The following is a 23,730-nucleotide window of genomic DNA, read 5'->3' on the forward strand; positions in this document are numbered from 1 at the left end:
CCACCAGCTATGATGGGAGGCACTCACTCACCATAGCCTGGTGTACAAATCATTCATTGTGGACAGACACCAGCTTCCACCAGCTATGATGGGAGGCACTCACTCACCATAGCCTGGTGTACAAATCATTCATTGTGGACAGACACCAGCGACAGAAGTCTGAATGCAGTGCTGTTCCAAGAGGGAGAGAATGGAGTGGTGGCGGCTTATTACAGGTGATCGTCAACGTGCAGAGCACAACTACTGTGTGACCTGACGGGAGTTCAGGCCCTACCCTGTATGGACAACAGTTCTTGCTCGAGGTCTCTGACATGGCTCCTCAGCCTGCTCTTGTCCTGAAGGAGAGGAGGCCCATTGACTTGAGTGATTTAATGTTTCTGAAGATTTATATGGAGTGTCATTATAACCATTGATTTAACCGCTTTTGCATTAAAATATGGCAACTCAAGACTGTTCTTTGTTCTACCCTGGGTACGGATAGCTAAAGACTGTGGTTCTATTAAGGACTTGGTGCTTTGTTATATATTTGACCCTTGCTGGCCACTTCACCCAAAAAAAACATTGTTTCAATGGATTAGTCACCCCATGGAGACTTGAATTCATGGATATTTTTTTAGTTTTTTGTCTCATTCCTAAGACAATAATTTGATGACCGGCAGCGGTTCCGGTAGGAGACACAACGAGTCTCAGTTGTATCTCCTACCGGAACCGCTGCCTACCGGTCCGCTGGTCATCAAATTATTGTTTTAGGAATGAGACTAAAACTAAAAAAATATCCATTAATTCAAGTCTCCATGGGGTGACTAATCCATTGAAACATTTTTTTTTGGGGTGAAGTGTCCCTTTAAGCCTCCAGACAAGTTATTAGTTATAAATTAACTTCCATTGACTGCATTCTGAGAATCATCAGAGAGGTGCATGCGTGAATAAGGTCCAACATTCTTTTTATGCAACATAAGACCCTGCAATGTGAGGTTTTTTAACCTATACTTTAGTGTTAGCATTTGACCTTATATACTGTATGTGGTCACACATTGTGGTCCAACTGATGCACCTTTGTGCATTCTTCTTCCTAGTGAGCACTCTTAACACTCATTTTTAAATTATACATAGCTTGCTGTTGTGCGGAAATGATCTTCATAATAGTCCATGAACAGTTACAGCAAGTGATTAATTAGTCAAAGGCCTCATCAGATATATTCAGATGTTCTAAACGTCAGGGGTATATCAATCGATTGAGACCTCACCCAAACAGAAAATATTTGTAATTGATAACATTTTGAGTTTTCAATAATTGGCCAAACTTTTCCATACAAAGTCATCTTACAATGAGAAGAACGGGAATACCACCGTGCCTCAGCCAGCACAAGGCAGGTCTGGTGCGCAGCGGTCTAAAGTAACGAAGTACTCAAGTAATGTACTTAAGTACAATTTTGAGGTATTTTTACTTTACTGGAGTATTTCCAATTTTCAATACTTACTTCACTACATATCAAAAGCAAATACTGTACTTTTACTCCACTACAATTATTTGAAAACCTAAGTTCGTTGTTCATTGTGATCTTGTAGAACTGCTATTTTCAAATGATATTTAAACATTTGAAAAATTGTGAAATGTGACATTCTGCATTATGAGTAATTTCAACTTTTGGTAATTTTAAGTGCATTTTTATACCAATATATTTGTAATTTTACTCAAGTAAATTTTGAATTCTGGACTTTTACTGGTAACAGAGTATTTCTACATAGCAGTATTGATACTAATAGTAAAAATGTTTTACTTTTTCCACCATGGCCGGTGTGTCACAGGAACGGGACAATACAGCAGCGAAAAGGAGTAAATTGGAGCAGCTCAGACATTTAAGCCTATTTTATTTTAAGGTGCTAGCAACAACAGGTGACTGACGTATTGATATCTACGACATCTTCCTCAGAGTCATGCCTTAAAATAAAAAAGGCTTAAATGTCCAAGCTGCTCCAGTGTCCTCTCCTTCTTACAATGATTGTCCCTGAATTCTAAGATGTACCCCTTGCTATTCATATTCTTTTCTGACTACGGGTGACAGCATAGAATTTCCTCAAATAGATTAAAATGTCCAACAGGAAAAGCTAACTTCTCCATTAGTGGATTAAAGTGAAAATAGATTTCAACATTGATATTTAAAAGGAATTAGACACAAGCATCAATGACTCAAGCACATCTTAGTTAATATCTCAAGTAAACTAATCCCCAGGGATCATAATATCGGATTTGGAGAAGGACCAGAGCCCAGTTGTCTCTGCGGGTTTAAGAAACACTAAAAGTTATTAATTTGTAACAAGACTTAAGAGTCTAAAAGCCCTGCTAGCTACACCCACCTGGAGCAAAGTGGTTTGAACAAACAGATACTGCCATCTTGAGGCCCACAAGTGGGGCTACAAATGGACAAAAGGGAAATGTAAGATTATTATTAGTGCCAGACTTGGGTAGGGGGTATTGTATATTCACTTAATGATTAACACATTGTAAGCAATAGCAGAAGCTTTAAAGTAAAATAAAGTACCATAAAAAAAAAAAGCTTTGACCTAAGGGTGGGGCTAGTAGATAAATGTCCATGAGGTGACCGAAATCAGTAGGCTTCTTTCTCCAGGAAGCATTAATGTGCTCACCCAGTGTCATGGCCAGCCGCCCAAGATTCAGAAGTCTTGTGTGGAAGTCAAAATTTTGTCTAAAGTGGTGATAGAGGTAAGGGAGGGAGGGGGCACCAAAATCAGTGGGGGCCATCGTCTGGCAAGCATGGCAGCAAATTTCACGGCAATCCAGCCAGTAGTTTTCAAGGCATGTTGTTTGGGACGTAAGTGGTAAACGAATCAACTGACAATCTTCCTTAGAAACCTGTCACTAGTGACAGGTTTACCTGTCACTAGTGTACCTATTGGGGTCAGATAAATGATAATTTTGCAGTTAAACAGCATATGACACATCCCAATTGAATTAAATGATCCAGTATTTGTGATACAAACCATTTGAGTAGAACATTATGGATGTCATAAAGACTACTTCATTGCCATTATTGTTCCAGTAGAGGGCAGGCTATAGGAAGATTAGGGCACATTATAAGGAAGTAGCCGTGATTAACCCTCTCTTTGCAGGAATATACTTCGCACACAGGAGCGAGACACCATGACAGACCCTGTGCTCACCCTGTAAGGCTCAGACAAAGTCGAAGGCCTTTGATATGTCTATGAATGCAATGAACAGGTTCTGCTGTTCTCTGCCTTTTTCTTGCAGCTGTCTTGTGGTGATTATAGCCACAGTGTTTCTGGTTTTGCAAAATCCACACTGGCATTCTGGAAGTTGCTCCATGTTGTTGAACAGCCGGTTCAGCAGTACCTGACAGTACCTTGGCCCAAACTTTACCTGCTGATGACAGTAGCAAGATTCTCCAGCTATTGTCACAGACAGTTTTGTCACCTTTGCTTTTGTTAAGTGGACGCAACGGCACGACATGTGCCTATCCCCTGAGGTACTCCGGTCAACAAAGTATAAAGGGTTTAAGTGATTTCCATACACAGGGGTGTAGGATATCAGATGAATGCAATTAAGTTAGAATAGCATACCAGTTACAGTTACATACCATGGACACATACTGACAGGTACAGAACAAGGCGTGTAACAGAAGACCAAGCCAATATACCCTTGATTTGATGGTTATATTTCAGCATCGGCATCTTTTCTTGGAAATTGGGCAGCATATAAAAAAAGAAACAGAATGACTACAGCTAAATATCAATCTCTCTACACCATCACTGTACAATGCAGGTCTGTTCAATGCATTGAACAACCCTCTCATTAATCCGCTTCTGTATCAAAAGTCAACCCGAAAAACTCAAAAACAATCCACTTGTCTATTAGTTAACCCATATAAACCTGATTAAAAATATGCAGATCTAACCAATCTTTTTGGATCTACAAAGACATCTCCAGGGGGATAGTAGACACGATGTTTGATTTGTAGTTTGTGGACCTTGTGTCTCCTTACACTTAATGATTACCACAATACCTCCATCACTGAACAAGTGATAGAGCAAATGTGGGACAAAGTAAATTGAAAAACAAAATAAAGCCCTCCTTGACCTGTCCGCAGATACAGAAAATATAAACAAGGACTAGAAAATAAATTCTGAAATCTGAAATCCTTGCAGCTTTCAGGGGGGGGGGTGAACGTTTTTTTTTTTCCTTTTTCTTTTTTTGTTACAAGTCCCCGGTGCCTCATTTATCATTGAAACATTATTCTGTCCTTTTTAATTTCATGTAGGCCATATAAAATGTATTCCATCCTGATGTGCTTTAATATATCAGAATATGAAAATGTAGCTCGAGCCAGAGATTACGTTAAAAAAGTGTGCTAGCGTCAATAACACTTTACTGGCCAGATTTTGAGCACTACAATTATTTTAGGGTATCAGTAGAGACATTGGTTGAGTATTCAGGCTAGTAGAATGGTGGGAAAACGCAATCCATCCAATATCGAATCGTGGCAACAGGGGGCCTAACTCCAGGAAAAATGTTAAGGGGCCATGGCCAGTAAAGTCATCCCAGGTCATTGTTAACAGGGTGAGGTCTATCAGAGAAAGATAAGGGGACGTGGGTAGTGAGTAGGGTTGAACGGGCTAGTTCCTCTCCTGCACAAATACAGTCTCCTGTGGACAAAGCCCTGCCTCTTGCAATGTGATGTCATAGTCCAAGTGGGCAAGCTTCCGTCTGGGGAAGTTAGTGACAAGTTCAAAGCGTTCATTGGGGTAGCCTTTTGACTGGACGTGTCTCACCAGTGCCTGTGACAGGAGAAAGTAATACAGTTGAGCGACTTTAAGAAAAGTTATAATATTCATACAAAAAGATATGAATTGACCACCATGTATAGAGCAGAAGCCGTTGCATTGATCAGAATAGATAAGTTGTCTTCTCACCATAAGTGTGGCTTTGGATGACAGAGCAATCTGTTCTCTCTGCCCATCTGGGTAACGAAGCATCAACCTTGCCTTGGGACCTAGGATAAAAATAATCATCAACATAGAGCAACACCAAACAGTATTTGTTCAACAACATGTGGACTCGTACACATACAGACAGGCACACTGGGGCTTTGTGTGTCATACCATTATCATCAAGGCAGTCAGAAGGTTTGGTGGCATTGGAAGAACCAGCACTTTGGGTTGCTGTGGTACAGTGGTTCTTTCCAGAGTCTGGGCCGGGCGGAGAACGACTTGGGCCTGCAGAGGAGGAGGGCTCTAGGTGGTTCTTTTTGCTCTCCTCTTTTCTGTGGCTGTGGTTGTTTTCTTTGTGTGGGGACTTCCTGTGCTGTGTGGGGGGGCTGTCGGGATGAGGAGGCTGAGGGGCCGGGGCAGTGGGAGGGGCTGGGGCTGGGGCGTGTCTAACTGAGGAGATCTTCTCTTCCTGGGCATCTGGCGTGTCGTCATCAGAGCCGTCGACGGAGATGAGGCCCTCGCTGTCCGAGAAAGGCTCGGCATCGGAGTCTTCCTCCGAGCGCGGGGAGTCAGGGGCCTCCGCAGCGGAGCCGGACTCGTAGTGAGTCTCCTGTAGAGATGCTCGGATGGCTGCCTCCAGCTGGCTGTCCTCACTGGCATCGATCAGACTCTCCTGAGACAGGAGGACAGACAGTATGAAGATGTTAAGGAGCTGAATGACAGCAGAGTGAAACAACATAGAGAGAGCATTGTTGAAGACTGTCCCAGAGCTGTAGCTAATGAGCAAAGTGCGTTCCATGTAGGCAGGCACAAAGCTAGACACGACAACATGGGCTCTAAACTGCTTCATGGAATTTATGTCTAATAAAAGTACAAAACAATCAAACAAAAAAGTAAACAGTTAATGCTTATATAACACTAGATGAAACACAGTTATAACCTATCCATGGCATATTGAAACAAGTTAGGGAGTTGCGTGCTTGCGGCTAACCTACAGTATGCTGTACTGTCATCCCGTTGTGAATTGTTATCTATATCACAGCCTCCTCGCTCTTCTTTTCTCTAGTCTCCGTCAACAACAAAAAACACCATGCACCTTGGCTGTTACTAGAACTCCCCCTTGTGGAAGGATCAGGAGCTCACCTGCCAAATGCCAATGGCACCCGTTTCTAACACAAACTCTCCTTCTACAATGCCTGAGGACATTTCTGTCATTTAAATGAGTCACTGAGGAACCTTGCTCTCTTGTGGAGTAAATGCTGGTTAATGCTGCTGGCGTCAACATTTTATGGAGAAATACTCAGTAGATTACTATTATCAGAACAAAGGGATTTAGGCTGAAATAAGTTCCTTTTAACTTTTTTAATTGCAATTTAAGTGTTTTCCATTTTAGTGCTTGCGGTCATGTTTTTACAGCATGGCTCCTTTGGGCCGAGTTGAGGAGGGTCTGTGCGTCTCAAGCAAAAAGACATTTGGAAATCTGGTAGCATCACACACTACTCATGCACACTACAGGATTTTATTGAGATTATGGGGCTTGCCCGAACGCAGCACCTCATTTCACCTCACGTGATCACATGCGGAAACAGTGGCAGAGTAGCAGATATGTAAACGACAAATGGAGCCGGTTAAACTTCCAGTGGTGACTGGGATGACAAGTTATAGACAGTGTTCTTGCCACGTAGAACATATACAAGCTGTCCACAGGTTGATTTGGCCAGTCGCCATGCCAAAAGTCCACTTATTCACTTCACATCTGTCTCCCTGTAGACCGTCTTTCTTTCTCTCTGTTGCGTTAATTGTCTCTGCCAGGCCGAAGGTGTGGCCGAGATAATGATTTTGCCCCTGTCCGTTCGTCTGTCTGTCTATGTATGTACAGATAATCTCCGCCACCACAAGGAGGCCAAATTATTTTTGGTACACATTATCTCTATAGTCATGTGATCAAGATAGATGTTACATTTTTCATATTTCATCCTGATTGGCTAAGATTGACTAAGATTGGTAGGGCCTAATACCTGGCCTGGCGGCCATCTGTGCTCCGAGTCCGAGCACATTTTTCTAGTTTTATGCTGAGGTCAATGGCAGTGGGTTTTGGCTGAAACCTTGCCCAGATATGTAAATTACTGACGTCATAGTACTGACGTCATAGAATGGCCTGAGATGTCTGAGATTTGCATGGAAGCGGCGTCACTATTAGACCCCGTCTTGTTTGTTTTATCATCTGCCTCAGCTGTATGGCACTTTGGGTCCACTGTGTTTTTAAATGTACTACATAAATAAAGGTGACTTGACTTGACCAGACACTCAATCATCACAGATCATGTAGATTTTCATATTCATATTACGACCTGACTGCAATCTCTCTTGTTGCTGTTTCTGCTAAATTATATACATCTCTTTATAAAGCATTAGTGGCTAAGCCATTGCTGAAATCTAAGACCTGATTTTGATGGCTATACTAAGATATCCATCACTGGTCATTTCAGCAATATCTAATTAATCTGTCCTGACAAGTGTGGCATGGACATGGCCGTACTGATACATTTCAATTAAATTAAAAAGTCTTATGTAGAAGAGGATAAGGGCCTACATTTTCTAGATTTGTATCTGTCAGTGCGAGTGCTACTGTATGTGTTATTTATAATAAAACAAAATATATGTGGCACTTCATTACAGATGAAATGTCTGATGATGATACTGTATGTATAGGCAGAGCTGTACAAGCTCAAGCAAACATTACATCTATACACATCTTCAGAGCATTCTTTCAAGCATATTGCACTCTTTAAAGGAGAATTCCAGTCATTTTAGATGTTTGCTTTGATGTATCGCTAATCACTCACCAACATACAAAGGGTCCAAAGTTATTTTTTTTTCCACAAATCCTCATTATGCAGTGTACTGACACTCAAACATGCACTGAATGTCCCTTATGAGCTGCCGTTCATGCAGAACGACATGGAGCTGGTTGCTTGTTTCTCTCACAGAATCTGGCAACACCGAAGACTTGCTTCACGTTGCCCCCACCTGCCTCTGATTGGCCTACAGAACATCCCCTTCTGTGACGCACGCGGAAGTTTCCCTCTTGCCCTGCGGAAGCTGGTGCTTGCCCGAGATACAGATGCCTCAGAGCCGGAGGAGGCGTCTAACTTTATATATCTATGATCCCATCCCATTGTAACCCAGCTTTGGTACCATGTAAGTCTGCCTCTGAGCAGACGTGAGTTTGAGCGGACATCCGTCAAAATTCACGGACAAAAAAAGATTGATGGATCAATCTAGGGGCGGCCATAGCTGAGTGGTTAGTGAGCCCGCCTAGGGAGCCAGAGGCCCTGGTTGCCCCAGGTACGATTCCAGGCCAGGCCAGCAAATGTGTCGATGAAATGAAATTTGTCCCTGAGCAAGACTCTTAGCCCCTAATTGCTCACAGGCCCTCATTGGAAACAAGACCGTAAGGACTTTCATGAACGGACCTGTTAAAAGGAATTATCCTTATCCTTATCCTAGACTGAACGTGAAAAAGCGTGTATATGCTCATAAGTACAAAATATGTGCGGTAGCCCATATCTAGCCCAAATCCGATAATGCCCTATCCAGATTGGAGTCGCATTGTTTTATGCAATCTGAACAGCAAAACAAAAAGGAGAAAAAAAACACATGGGAACAGATTTTTGCTAATCAGATTTGAATCACATTCCTTAGCCTTGTTCAGACTGCATAAAACCAATCCGACTGGATAGGAGATCAGATTTGGGCTGGATTTGGGCTGCCAGTCTAACAGGGCCTAAGTATAAAGTGGTTACGAGTGTCTAGTTAATGTGAAGCATTACCAGATCATTATCCAAATAAACACAGCAATCAAATACTCACAGAACGAGCGCGTTTTGCAGGGGGTGCGTGGCAGGATGGTCCATCTAGTTGTCCGTGCTCCGCCAAGAAGCCCGTCACCTGCTCCAGGAACGACGCGACATCCAGCTGGTTCCACTCCACCATTTTTTGACCTAGGTTGGATGCCAAGAGATGGGGGGGGATCACAACCTTTAACATGTCTCCAAAGTTGTTACATGTACGTTATGTAAGATAATTATATTTATTTACATTTATGCTTAGCAAATTTCAGGTTTGCAAAACATTCCAAAAATGGGAATGGGTCATCACATCAGTGGTTCTCAAAGTGGGGTCTGGGGACAGCCCCCACCAGGGGGTGCTCAGCTGTTTTACCACTTTAACCCTATTTCATCTGCTATTTGTGAAAGAAAATCATGTTTCCATGCATTCAAGGCTGTGCTTGATATGCTGTAGTGTTAAACCATTGGTTTAAACCTCCAACCAGTGCAAACACTAGTAGCAGTGTTATACCTTCGGCCATCTCACGCTTCCGTAGCAACAATGCCCAACTCAGAAGCTAGCATTAAGGCTTGCAAACCTAGCCGTCGAGTAACGCTCATACAGCTCAATGGTAACGCTGGTCAGTACTGTAGAAAACAAAGGCTTCCCTGATTAGCCTACTACAGAGCAGATTATTATGCATAGTTTTCCTAAAATTTTATTTAAAGTAATGCTAGGTAACTTTTTCAAAAAAAAATAGAGTTAAATTGTATATCTTTTGTGAGTGGCAAATGTTTCACAACACCCACTCCATGAATTTCACCCCCGAAAGCCTTTTATTTATATATTTTCTATTGAACTTGGTCGGGGTTGGCTGTCCCGCGAAAATGACGTCATCTGGCCGGAAAATGGAAGCGGAAATGCACCGGTTTCCTGTTTGGCCAGGAACTACTGCACCGGTTTCCTGTTTGGCAAGGAACTACCGCGCTAATAACAAAAAGGAAACTCACGCTGATTTTAACAGATTGTATGATTTGAAGAACGAAAAAAAAACATTAAAAGAAAACACAGCTCACGGTAACTAAAGCTCCACTGGCTAAGAGAAACGATCCACAGATCGTATAAAACAATTAAAATTACGCTCTTTGAAACGCTTCCGTCTTCCGGTGAAAACGAATGGAATTCTGGGTAACGCAGTAATAAACAAACGGCCTGCAGTGACGGTAATGACCAGCAGAGGCTGCTAAAAATCGTTTTGAAATCTGCACTGTACAACTTTAAAAAACCCCGCAATATATCACCTTGCATACAATAGCAAAATATATCGCATTATGTCGAATCGTGACCCCTGTATCGTGATACAAATCTTATCACCGGATCCATGCCAATACACAGCCCTAATAGACAGATATACTGTACATACAGTATGGGCATGAAGAATCACAGACAGAAAGACAGACAGATACAGAGATCTCCATTTATGGGCATAAACGGGACACAGACAGACAGATGGGGACAATGGGTACAATGAGCATTGCATAACCAGAGGGGCATGCATTCCCAACAGGCATCTGACTTGTTCATGATAAAACATAAAAGATGACATATGGAGATACACGGTTTCCTCCTGTCAGTGACAATATGCCATGTCCTCCAGTCAAGACTCACCTGTGCGGGGGTCCAGGATAGATATGTATGGGAACTTTGACAGCTTGTAGAACTGGATATATCTCTGTCCCTCTTCACTGTCATGATATACCTGCAGTTTGGAACAAGCAGATAAAAGTGGTTTACGGCAGGTATACACTGGGTGATTTCAGACATTTTAATGCACGCGTCAATCGTTCGCGATGAGTTCACGATTTAAGTGCTCACACTGTACGAGCGCCCGACGTGTTTGAATTGGCTTGGTGATAAAGAGTGTTGACAGACTTTGCACCATGTATTGATCATTACTCCTACTGATAAACACTTGGAGATAGGTATTTTGCAATGTTATGGAAATGCTGTAAGTTCAATATAATGGCTTGTTGTTTTTTTAGGGTATTTTTTGTTTCTAAACAATAATGGTTTGAATTTTGTTTAAACATTTACACCATCCCACCTCTAGCGTCAAGCAGCCCTGGCTTAACGGAAGGGCTTTAGGTGCTGAAGCACAGGGCACCAACCTTGGGGGGCACCAAACGGCGTGGAGAAAGTGAAAGAAGACAGAACTATCGCCTAAAAGCGCAGAAATTTAGACGCAGCGGCTGCTGAAGGAGTGCTAAAACGCACCGGTGAAGTGTCTTTTTTTCTGTGCTGCCCCACCCCCCCCCCCCCCCCCCCCCCCCCGACAAAATGGTCCCGGGGGTACCGAACCGGGTCCAAGCACTGGGCACCACTAAGGCTTAAGCCGGCCCTGGTGTCAAGGCTAGGTTTATGAGGCATACAGAGTTGGGCAAAGTGAGAGGGTGTTAATTCACACACCTGCCAGAAAATGAAGTGTTCTCTGATGATGGTCCTGACAGCATCGTTGCTCCACACGTCCCTGTTCAGACACTGGCAGGCAAAATCCTGCACATTCTGGATGTTGATCATCAGCCACTTATTCTCTAGCTGACCGCAGTCTTTTGCCTATGCACAGAGGACACAACATGAATTACACTCATTAGATTATGGGATCTACGTGGTAACATCCTCTGTGTTCTACCCACATTATTGGAGGTAGATTGTCTACATTTTATACCTTTTTATACTGTTTGTGCACCTAAAAGCTCTAGTAACATGCCAATTCCCACTCCCCAGGCAGTGCGAGGGCCAAGAAAGATTTCTAGAGTATAGTAATCTTTTCCTAGTCCCTGTGCGTTACTGTCTGATGACTCTTTAATTATTATTAGTATTATTTGTTACACCTAACTGTATCTTTTTTTCTGTATCTGTCCTGTGTATATTCATAACTGCTGTAATGTCATGACAACTGAATTTCCCCCACAAGATCGATAAAAGGTCCATCTAGTGTTAATTTAACTCTGAAGAGTGTACAAATGGAACAAAATGGACCCAGTACATTGGATTACTATACAATAATGAAAAAAAGAAAAAGGCAACGCAATGTCACACAGTAGTTAATTAACGATCAATAAAACAACAAACAAAACACAAATCTGGGATCTAATCAGAAAACAGGGTAGAAATCACCACCAATAAAGAAATCGGCAAATGTATTGTACAAAGATGACTGTAAAGAAACAGCTGTATAGCTGATGTACAGACAACAGAACAGACATGCTTGTCATCACAGCCACCATCAAAATTATCATTCAACATTCAGAACCCGCATAGAGTGAGTAGAGTAGTGTAAAAGATCCAGCGAGTGTGTGCTCACCGTCTCAAAGCTGCCTTTGTGCATGAGCTCAATGGGGGGGCGGAAAAGGTCTGCCAGGGTGCTCAATTTCTTATCCACTGCACTACCATTGCGCAGCTCCTGCTCCTGGCGAACTGGTAAAAAAAAGCATGTATACTTAGCCACTACAGGAGGAATTGGTACAGCTACAATGACAGAGAGCAAGAAAGAAGACACAGAGAGGGCAACCCCAAAAGAGACTGAAAAAGAGATGTGCTTATTACGCATTATCCCACAGCATTTTCTTTGTACTAAGCTTGCTCTTAAAAAAGGTCAGAAGAGAAAAAGCCTGGAGACATTAAAGAGGCTCACTTGTTTCAGTTTGGAAGTCACGGAAGCCGTCAAATATGGATCGGGCAGGTCTCCGTCGCTTTGGCACTGCAATTATAAATGGACACGGAAAGCACATTCAGACACTGAACAAAAGACTGACTGTTTGAAATGACACAATTATGTGTGAACTTTCAAGAGAATGATACAGTCAAAGGAAAGACAGTAGAGTTCAGTACAGCACCTCCAAACAGTGGTTCTGGTTCCACCAATATGTCTTGCTTCTGGGGAATGGGCGCTCGTACCTCACTGAAACACAAGACAACAGACATTAAAAGACATAAAAAAGACGAGGTCTAATAACAGTTTTCCCATGTGGATCTCAGACTTAATATGGCCAATCTGTGATGCCTCTCATCTATGATATATGACTCCATAAGTCCATACCTGGGGACGTGCGCACTAAAGTATTTGCAGACTTCGAGTGATGTGCTGTGTAGACGGTATATGCTTTTACACACACACACACACATCAGAAGTTTTTCTGCGCAGCTGTGAGGCAGGTTGTCGCGAACCCCCAGCGAATGCTTTGCGGACCCCCCAGGTGTGACCGGTGTGTGTGACAACCCGACGTGGAATGGTTGCCATCCACACAACCATGAGAAGTTGATGTTTAAGCTGTTTGATCTAAGCTAAGTGGAACTAAGTTGTGATCAATTGCTCAAGCCACTGAGGAGAAGCATGTGGGATAGACGGCCTTTCCATGTGACTGACGGACAGAGTTTATTTAGTTATAGATAAGGACAGACAGATATATATATTCATTCATTCATTTATATTTTAGGAATCCAAAACCAGATAGTACTCTCTAGATTTGGATGGCTAAATATAAAAGTCACTTAAGGGAGCTACAGTGTGACCCTTATTTGGAGTGGATCTCAATCATTGCAGTGTCCTGCGGCGTTTGCAGAGACTTCTACCGTCAGCTGAGCTCTGCCAGTGTCACCATGGAACTGTTTAATGCACAATCCATTACCACCAAGCCCTCCCTCATACATGACCACATCATGAAGAAAGGGCTTGATTTCATGTGCCTAGTTGAAACCTGGCATAAACCAGGGGATTATTCAGAGCTTGCCCCCTGGCTACAACTACATGGAAAAAGCCTGCAGCACCCGTGGTGGTGGTTTGGCCATCATACACCGGGCTGAACTGAAACTGTCTCCCCTGCTGATGCCTTGCGTTTCTTCCATGGAATACCTTGCTTTTGCAACAGAGTTCCTGAGTGTGCTTGAGTATCTTGGCCTGCAGAAGCACATTGAGGTTCCTACTCACATCAAGGGGAACACCCTTGACCTAGTTATCACTGACTCTGCCCCCATTAATCACCTGCAGGTCTACAGTCTGGGTATGTCTGACCACAAGGTCAGACACACCCGAGACAAGGTCTCAATGGCCTTGACATTTCTGCTGCCCACTACTAGACCTAAGCATCAAATGGTTCTGTCAATTACGAAACTGGAAAAGCATTGACCCAGCCACCATGACCACGGATCTTCAGCATATCTCCTTCCCAGTCTCTGCATCAATGGATGAAATAGTGGAGCACTACAACACATCCCTGAGCAGTGTTTTTGACCTCCATGCCCCTGTCAAGACACGTGAGATCAGATTTTGTCCCGAAATGATGCTTCAGACACGCTGGGCTCACTGTGCATAAACTGGCTTTCCGTGAACTTCAAAAGGCCTATTCGAAGTCCCTTAAAGATGCTCAGTCTCGGCCTGGGCCGTAGCGTGATGGTACAGGCACCCTAGGCTGCAATGCCACCCCGACAGTGTGTCGCGGGTTCGACTCTTGTTCCCTACGACCTTTAAAATCCTGGACTTTAAAATCCTGGATACAATAAGTGAGAACATCATCTTACTCTTCAGGAGGAGGACCTCTGCTGCTTGAAGCCGCTGTTGAGCCGGAGCTGGTGCTGGGCTCCTCTGCAATCCCTCCTCCATCTAGAAACATGGTCACTGCCATCTCTAAATTGTTGTTGCATGCCTCTAGCATGTGTTGTCCTATGCTCTCTGTGGCCCCTAGAGGAAACAAACGTATACCGGTTAATATACTACATACATATTATTTAATACTATAAATACATTATACAATAAAACAATGTGCATGGAAGCTGACAGCATTCACACAATGTATGTATATATTATGCAGGCAAGCCCCTACAAACCCAGAGAAAGCCATAATGCTCATATAACTTTGCCCGTGGCTTGGTGAACAAGAGTGCACACACATATTCTGTATTAAACTATACATTAGCCGACTGCATCGTTATTCAAACAAATATTCAAGGCATTTTGTATGTATGTCAGTTATGTACAGTCCATTATCAGTTTCCTGTTAACTGCGCATGTCCGTTTCACTTTCCCAAGTCTTGCTCTACAAGCCTGGCTCATCCATTCGCTAAAATACACTGATGTAGTTGAAACTCAGCACACTGTAATACAACCTCACTCACATTATTAAGCAACGTAGTCTTATAGATATCCGTGATGGCATTAAAATGCCGATTTCGATCGAGATGCCGACACGCGAGGCTAGAACAGACAGGGGAGATGTTTGATTCGCAGCCAGCCACCACTAACATGAGGCGGAGCTTCAACAGACACTGGCTGATGGAAGGAAAATGTTACGTCCATAATGATTCCACATACAATCAAACCTACAAAACACAAAAGGCAACGGGCCGAGCCATCTCGCGGTTAATCGATAACACCAGGCAACGCAATTGGTTAATCTGAAAGGAAACTATGTAGCAGGTAACGCCTCCGCCTTGTGGTTTAACAGGCCTTTGTTCGGGAATTGGGTGTTAAAGTTGGAGCAGCTAAAAGCTGCAGCCACACATACTTGTCGGCCCTCCTCCTCCCCGGCTGGCTGCTCCTATGTTCCCCCGGTACAGAGGCACTAACAGCGGGCAGTGCAACACTTCATGCCCGCTCCGTTTCCTGCCACTTTCCTGCGAAGTGGCTTTAATGAAAACGTCCCGTGACGACCCCATCAACCCAAAGGCCAAATGGGAATGTTTTGCTTACCTGTAATTGCTGTGAATTGTTGTATTAACCCATTCGCCCCCGGAGCCGATGCATCTCCGAGCGCCGCCATCTTACTTACCGCCACAAACAACAACACAAATGTTGCGCGTGCGTTCCGTCGTCCCTTCCCCTGTGGCGCAAAGGGCCTGACGTCACGAGAGAGTGGTGTTGCATTATGGGTTATGTATTTCTCCCCCCCCACAGGAGATTGCCACTTAATTGTTTTAGACTAGATCAGTGGTTTTCAACCCTTTTCATATCAAGGTCCATTATTTATTTGGCATTTGAGCCACGGACCACCAATAATATCAACAACAACAAATGATGTCCCTAGAGTCAGGTTTGTTGGAGGTCACTATTTGAAGACATTATTGGAAAAGACATATTTTATTTACTATGTTATTAATCATTTATTTCCTTATTGCCGTTATTACATTTAGCATGAGGATATTTGTCTCATTGTACATGTACTCCACTTCTGGCAAGTTCTAGCTACCAACATTTCTTACTTTCGAAATGTTTCATTGTATATGGCATGTTACAAAATAATGAATGTTTCCAATAATAGCCTACCTTTTTTTTAATTGCAAAATGTCATAATCACAAACGCGTGCTCCTCTTTCTTTTTTGGATTTAAAAATCCAAAAGGCTGTTAGGCTACCTTATTTTTTATTATTGAATTGTCTATTTTTTATATTGTCCTTGTTTGACTGCATTTTCTATAGTTCATATTTTGCCTACTGGTGGTATTGAAAAGGGTCAAAGTTATGTAATTAATTTCATCAATGGAAGAGTATAAGATGCCAATACTAAATGTCTATGTGAACAGTTCACCCCCCATATTATATGCATGTCATCTCATGATTACACCACTCGCTGGTATTCACAGTCCAATACATGTACAATACCATGCATACAGATAAATGTCCAATGCATGAGTAATGATCTAGGCCAATTTGCCAAGTAAACCTTTGGGTATTGAGTAAACGTACCTCAAGCACTCCTGTTCTACACAACAGGACCATGACAATTATCCTTAATTCTGTCTTCTTCAAATCAGTATATATATACATAATAGCAGTTTTATTACCATGATCCACAACTTTTTTGTTCTGAAGTAGAAAATGAGTCGTGTATAAAAGATGTATTTCTCTTTTAATTATAACAGGATAACAGGGAGTAAATCAAGTGCACTCAAGCATTATATATACACAACAGACCCCATGGATTAGTCAATTCTTATTTGTTTGTGGTCAAGTCAGTAATTGAAGACTTATTTGGCAACCATGGCCAACTATCATAAACAATACTATGTAAGCAACATAAGTATGTGGGGCAGTTACAGGATATTACAAACAGCAGAGGTCACCGTAGCCTTTATACATTAGAGAATTCTTAAAAAAATAATAAATTGCTCTGAGTCTATGACATAAAACGTCTGAGATTAGTTTTTTTTTAAAATAAATATCAACAACTCCCATCCAAAGTGTGAAAAATCGGTCTTCAAGAAAACAAACATACAAACAAAATTGGAGATGCTTCACAACAAAATGTTGATGAAGTCAAGTATTTTACATATACTTGCTTTTACATTTAAATTAAATTAAATTAATTGTAATTACATTAACTGCCAATGAAGTAACTCCAGAATTCGATTGATGCTGCTGACTTTACAGGCTTCTCAGCTTTGGATAAGCCTTGGAGATAACTACTGACTTTCCCAGACCAAAGAATAAAGTTTCAGCATAAAGGACTTGCTCCTTTCTGTTCTATCTTGATGCCCTCTGTCTCCACCTGGTGGCTTTAATGAATACAAACTGTCCATCTGCAAGTAAGTAACTTTCCATTGCCACAATCCTGCTTAAAATGTTGAATTTCTACACCTTATCAGAAATATGTACATTAGTTTAATATGGTCAGGTATACAATGTTATTTCCATAAAAGAAACTGATGGTATGATTAATAATCACTTATGTCAAAGTGATACTTTCATGGCATCCAACACACACTTTTTGTCTCCCCTCAAGCAGAACGTATAAGTGGATCCAAGTCTGTGTTGTGCTCATGTGTCAATGTAAACTTCCCCAGCATCAATGCATAGGAATTATCTTAGAAATGATTTTCTAATTATGTCATCTTGATGTTTATGTGATCATGACATGCACAATGACCAGTGCTTCAAGTACAGACTTAGATACACGTTACACACAGAAATTATTTGTGTACCAAATTCATCCTCTTAGAAGAGTAGTTGACCAATACTCAGTATTTCCCTTATTATGGTAACGCCTAAGACTGCAGAGCAACTTCAATAATGCTGCAATAAGCTCAACTTGCTTTTCTAAGGGCATTCCCGGGATGACAGAATAAGCACCCATCCCACATCTCCAACATGCAAAAAAAAGGGTTAAAGAGTAAATGTGAGCAGGATTAAGTTAACATGTTTTATACTTTCTAGTCACAGTCCATATCCAGCCTAATAAATTAATAAGCTTTTATAAAACAGCATAGGTTGTGCATGAATGTCTACATGTGCACATGTTAACATGTTACATGGATGAGCCATAGGTGAATTTAATGGCAGAATGTGTGCATGTATATTTATTTATAAGCAAATACGATTGTGTGTGCATACGTCAGTGTCTGTGAGGCCAATATATTTCAAATGGAGGTCCTTGTTGTAGGAAGGGCAGGCAGGGTGGTGAGGGTCAACACTTAAGTGGGCAGGCAGAATGTGAGCCTGCAGCTCAAAAGCGGATATAGGTAGCGTCGATCTGGCGTACGGTGGGCAGGGCCAACATGATCTTTCGTCGGTACTGAGGGTCCTTCTGTAGCGGGTTCCTCTCGAGATAGACCGTCTCCAGGGTTTTGGCATTCTTCAGCTCATCGAGATCTGACCAGTTGTCGATCTGATTATCGTTCATCTGAGAAAAGACATGACTAGTGTTATCTTTGCTTAGGTCTGACATGTCCAAAGTCCGGCCCAGGGGCCAATCGTGGCACGAGGGCAGATTTTATATGGCCCACGGCTTCCTTCCTCAAATGTATCATTTATGGCCTGCCAGTATAATTCATGGGAAATTCATACTGAAGTTTCTGAGTGTTTTGAAATTAATCTGGGCAGATACACCATTTCTCAGTAGAATGTGCAGCTTGTTCCTTGAGTCCTTGAGACAACTGGTTACATTTGGCTACACTGCCATTTGAATAAAAGACAATTTACTGGACTGTCAATATAATGGCAATACTTTTATGTGAGAAAAAAAGACTCAATTCAGATTGTATCAGATTTAAGCCCCTTGAGATGCAGCATCTCATTTTCGAGGGGGTCCCATATTGGTTTTGTTCACAGCAGTGACTTACATTTGGCCACACTGCCATCAAAAGACCATTAGATATTGCACTGGAATTAAATCAAATTGTTGTAATGCGATGCATTTGTATGAGACTTTGTCATGGTCCAAAGGTACAGTATGACAGGAGATGCAGTTGGCCCCAAACAATTTTCATATTTTAAAATATGGCCCCCTTTTGGACACCCCTGGCTTTAGTAGAGACACTAGACTTATCTAGTGATCAGACTGTAGTACATTAAATACAACATGATGCAGTATAATACTCCCACTTTACATTCTACAAATATACATACCCAGAATTCCTGTAGCTCTGTTAGATGGCTGATGTTTTCAATTTTCTTTACACGGTTGGCTGCAATGTCCAAGGTTGTGAGCTTTTTCTGTACAGGCATAACAATAATGTGGACATGTCATTTTAGCACGCTGCAAAATAGCTTGTTATTATACGTTTTGTGCAAGATGGTTAGTGCACAGTAAAATCCTCAGTGTGAGTTTATCGATTTGTACAAATGGGCCATTACAGGTCAATTTTACGTGGCAGGGCCCTTTAAGAAATGGCCTATTGTGTTTGTACTATGACTCACATTGTTCTCCAGGCCTTCAATAACCTCTATGCCATTGTGACTCAGATAGAGCTCTCTCAGGTTGCCCAGGCTCTGTAGGCCCTCTATTTTAGTGATGCGGTTACTCTGGAGATAAAAGACACAAATACACATATTCGCATTTAGGTAATTTGCCATGACTGTACAAAACTTGTGCATGTTTTGCTTGCCTTGTTATTGCCAGTGAATGTTGTGAATATACCTGGATACTTAAAACAGTCAAGTTGTGCAAGCCTTCTAGGTGCTGAAGCTGCGTTATCTTGTTGGTCCCAAGAAACAAACTTTGCAAAGACGAGAACCCATCCAAGTTCTCTATTACCTGTGAGCAAAACAAAGACGGCGACAGACACATACAAACATTATTTAATATACGATTCAAAATACTCCAAAATGTGGATAGAAACTGAAACCTTTAATTCTATAACTAATTTTACAGAAAGCTTTTTATCATTTCTCCTGTCTCACTCGGATGCGGTTGGAGCCCAGCTCCAGCATTTCCAGGCCTGTGAGGTGATCCAAGTTTGCAATAGTGCTGATTTTGTTATGTAGCAAGAAGAGCTTCTTCAGTTGAGTCAACCGCTCCAGACCTTCCACCTTCCTCAGGATGTTGAAGGACATATCAAGCTGCCTGTCAATCAAATAAATCAGTCCATAATAAGTCCAAAACAGTTACTTACTTTTCAGGAAATGGAATAACCTGAGTTCTAACTTCCAATGGATCCAATGTAGTTGTTATTTAGTCACAAGCTCTTATTAATACTTTTCATTGGTTAAATATTTATAAAACCCACAGACAGACTTAACCAATTTTAAAATAGCCCATCTACAAGCTCACAACTCGCCGTGATGCGACGTGTTGTGAGCTTGTAGATCGGCAATTTTTGCCACTTTTGTGTGACACTGTAGTATGAAGAAGTAGGGCAGTAATTATGGAAAGATATGAAAAGTTGAAGAATGGAGATACAAGGTTTCTACCCGACAGCAACGATATTCATCCGTCCAGATTAGTAGAAGACATAAAAACACACAACCAAACATCCATCGGTCATCATTATTACATCATCTCTATAATATTAGCTGAGCTGTGATGGAACCACACATAAAATGAGGTGAGGAATAGTCATTTTTGTTCAGTAGTCCTACGGTACACATTTCAGACTCACTCCAATTCTGTAAGGTTCTGCAGGCTCTCCAGTTTGCGGATCTGATTGTCATAGAGATCCAGTTCCCGCAGTGACGTTAGACTCTCAAGGTTCTCTATCTTTTTAATGAGATTCTGTCGTAAAGATAGTGTCTGCAAAAATACACACAGATAAACAAAAAACAATTGAGAAAATCAAATATTGATCACTCTACAGCGCATCACAAGCACCCTTTCCTTACCCCAGAACAGACAACAGACAAGTCCAAATTGTAACCAATGTCAAAAACAAAGGAGCAACCCCAAGACACATTAAAAACTACAAATTAAGTAGCAATAACTGTGGCAAAATACTAAGCCAAAATAACCCGTAACTTACTTTAGCCTTCTGTAGCACCTCTAATCCTTCAATCTTTCCAATTCGACAGTGAACAAGATCAACATCCTTGGAACAACAGAGACAGACATATTGATATTAAACACACAATGTTGTATAAATATGGTAATATTTAATACACTGTGAAAGGTTTAACCACTTTTAAAATCATAACAGTTGGTTCAAGGTGGTTTATGGTGACTAATAGCACAGCAGACCATCTAAAAAATACATCCACTCACCTCTTCATCAGGGTCGAGGGTTATTGTTTCCATATCAACAGGAGACTCTTCGTTACCTAAATTGTAACAAGAATAAATGACATGACATCATTCTGAGACTGCATTTTAGCCCTATGTTTACATATACAGTACATTGTATTGACACACACATATTGTACAGGCAGGCAAACTTACTTGTGGTAACGGGCTTATTAGGGTCCACTTCGCCATTGATGCTCTTCCTTCGGGTCTCATCGTCACCAGACTCCTCTGATTCACCCCTTCGGTCCACTACAGACAGACAGGAAACAATGGCAGCTTATGTTTCATTTAAAGACCAGTTATTGGTGACACGCTAGAAATTGAGGGATGATCTCAACTGATGCGCTCAACTGCATCCTATCCTTCTCATTCTTATGTATAAATCTGTGCCTTGTTTTTGCAAACTGTTAATAAAGTATTAAATCAATCAATCAATGCAAACCTGATTACGGTCAGTAGAATGCAAGTCCTTGACATCCCCACATGTTCAATAATTATAATTTTCAATTTAATTGCAAAAACAAACCGTGAACTCCAACATCAAATGAAACATGGGTCTATTGTCTAGGAATATAAAAAACAATAGCATGACAGGTTTTGATCGAGGGCCGATCGCTTTCTTTTACGATAGCTTGATGGGTAACGTAAGCTAATAATTGCTAACGCCTTAGCCATGTCTGTTCAATTGAAATTACTCTAAAAGCAAGCAAACACCTAGAAATTGTATTATCACACAGTTGACAACATAAAGCAACCTGATCATTATAACGATTAGGGTAGGTGGGCTCAGAGAAATGATCCATCGATTAGTAGGATATGACAAGTACATAACATTAGCATGTTGTTAGCATATTAGCTGGTATAGCCAAGGATTAAAGTATGGCCAGTAAGTAAATAGTGCATTGTGCAAGTTAGCATTGAGAAGGTGGGTTGCTTTATTCAGGTATATGTGTGTTCGACTAGATGAATGACGGTCCAGTCAACTGCCACAACAATGAATGGAGGCACCACCATATATTTATTGTTTACTCACCTTCCATGTCTTGAGGCTCTCCTACAGTCAGGGAAGCCATGTCTCCTGCAGTGTTGACAGGTTTTGCGAGAGAAACAAGCAACCAGGTCTATGAAAACAAGCCCAAAAGAAGCGAACCCGGCCTTCGCCCGTACATTGGCTAATTTAAACATTTTAACAACACAAATCTTGTATGGGGGTTCCCTGGCTGGCATAAAATGTTTTCAGATGGGGATCTGCAGACAAATATATAATCATTTGGGGGTCCTTGAATTTGACACTGTTTTAAACAAAATTAGGAATAAAGCACAAATACACTTTAGAAACAAGCCCAAACAAAAACGCAACCTGCAATTACCAATATTTACAAGCAACTTTACAGAAAAAACAAGCCCAAACTCGCTTATAATAAGCGGACATGGCAACACTGATCTCCTGGAAACACTCCTGACAACCACGCTCAGCCAATCAGGTGGCAGAACATCTGGCCGCTGTATCGCTGTTTGTCACAAGAGGGCGCTATAGCGGCCCTCCAACGGGTTGACTCAAAGATTCATTCATTCATTCCTTCATTTATACCGGCAGTGATGGAAAAAGCAAAACAAATTTTTACTTAAGTAAAAGTATCAATGCGTTCGTTGTACAAGTAGAAGTCCGGTAATCAAAATGTACTTGAGTAAAATTACAGTTTTGGCAAATATACTTAAATTACCAAAAGTATTCATTATGGGTATATGCACTGCAGAACGTACCGTCCGTTTCACATGTTATGTCTAAAATGTATCAAAATCTTTTGAAAATAGCAGATCTGCAAGCTCACAAGCGTTGCGAGGCAATGCCTTGTGAGCATGTAGATCGGCTATTTTCAACTAGGAAATTGGAAATACTACAGTAAAGTAAATGTACCTCAGTCAAAATTGTACTAAAGTACAGTACTTGAGTACATGTATTTAGATACTTTCCACTACTGGATACCACTATGTAGCCTGGTAAACCCACCCTCCGGAAATCTCATTTGTATTTGAGGGGGGGACTTTACTAGGCTAACCGCACAGATACAGGAAATAATCAAGTAGCTAGTTGCTTTCCCATTGTTTTTGCTCGTTGATGCTGATGGTATTTGAATTTAGACATTTCTATTATTCCCTTTAATTGTACATTCGTTTATTCCTTTTTATTGTTTTTATTTGACACTGGCTTTGGCAATGTAAATGTATGTTTTCTTGTGCCAATAAAGCTCATCAAGTGAATATATATATATATATATATATATATATATATATATATATATATATATATATATATATATATATATACACGCAGGCACGCACGCACGCACGCACACACACACACACACACACACACACACACACACACACACACACACACACACACACACACACACACACTGCTTCACAATATATATATGTTTATA

General features: G+C 41.4%; 2 protein-coding genes across 2 annotated transcripts; both read right to left on the bottom strand.

Annotated features, from left to right (window-relative positions):
* Positions 1–3,674: 3,674 nt before the first annotated feature.
* Positions 3,675–15,630, bottom strand: ubxn7 (UBX domain protein 7). The gene is made up of 11 exons (XM_084057158.1): positions 15,545–15,630; positions 14,377–14,536; positions 12,696–12,760; positions 12,494–12,559; positions 12,164–12,276; positions 11,266–11,412; positions 10,468–10,558; positions 8,842–8,972; positions 5,140–5,641; positions 4,951–5,030; positions 3,675–4,815 (listed from the first exon to the last, which is right to left on the bottom strand). The coding sequence occupies exons 1-11, from the start codon at positions 15,612–15,614 to the stop codon at positions 4,654–4,656; spliced, it is 1,587 nt and encodes a 528-aa protein (XP_083913284.1). The 5' UTR covers positions 15,615–15,630; the 3' UTR covers positions 3,675–4,653.
* Positions 15,631–16,682: 1,052 nt separating this feature from the next.
* ppp1r7 (protein phosphatase 1, regulatory (inhibitor) subunit 7) lies at positions 16,683–22,375 on the bottom strand. The gene is made up of 10 exons (XM_084057064.1): positions 22,317–22,375; positions 21,437–21,532; positions 21,263–21,318; positions 21,024–21,089; positions 20,667–20,797; positions 19,969–20,131; positions 19,706–19,822; positions 19,486–19,590; positions 19,195–19,281; positions 16,683–18,469 (listed from the first exon to the last, which is right to left on the bottom strand). The coding sequence occupies exons 1-10, from the start codon at positions 22,354–22,356 to the stop codon at positions 18,293–18,295; spliced, it is 1,038 nt and encodes a 345-aa protein (XP_083913190.1). The 5' UTR covers positions 22,357–22,375; the 3' UTR covers positions 16,683–18,292.
* Between the last annotated feature and the right edge of the window lie 1,355 nt (positions 22,376–23,730).

The sequence above is a fragment of the Gymnoscopelus microlampas genome (assembly GCF_963454915.1).
Source record: "Gymnoscopelus microlampas genome assembly, chromosome: 5".
Lineage (NCBI taxonomy): Eukaryota > Metazoa > Chordata > Actinopteri > Myctophiformes > Myctophidae > Gymnoscopelus > Gymnoscopelus microlampas.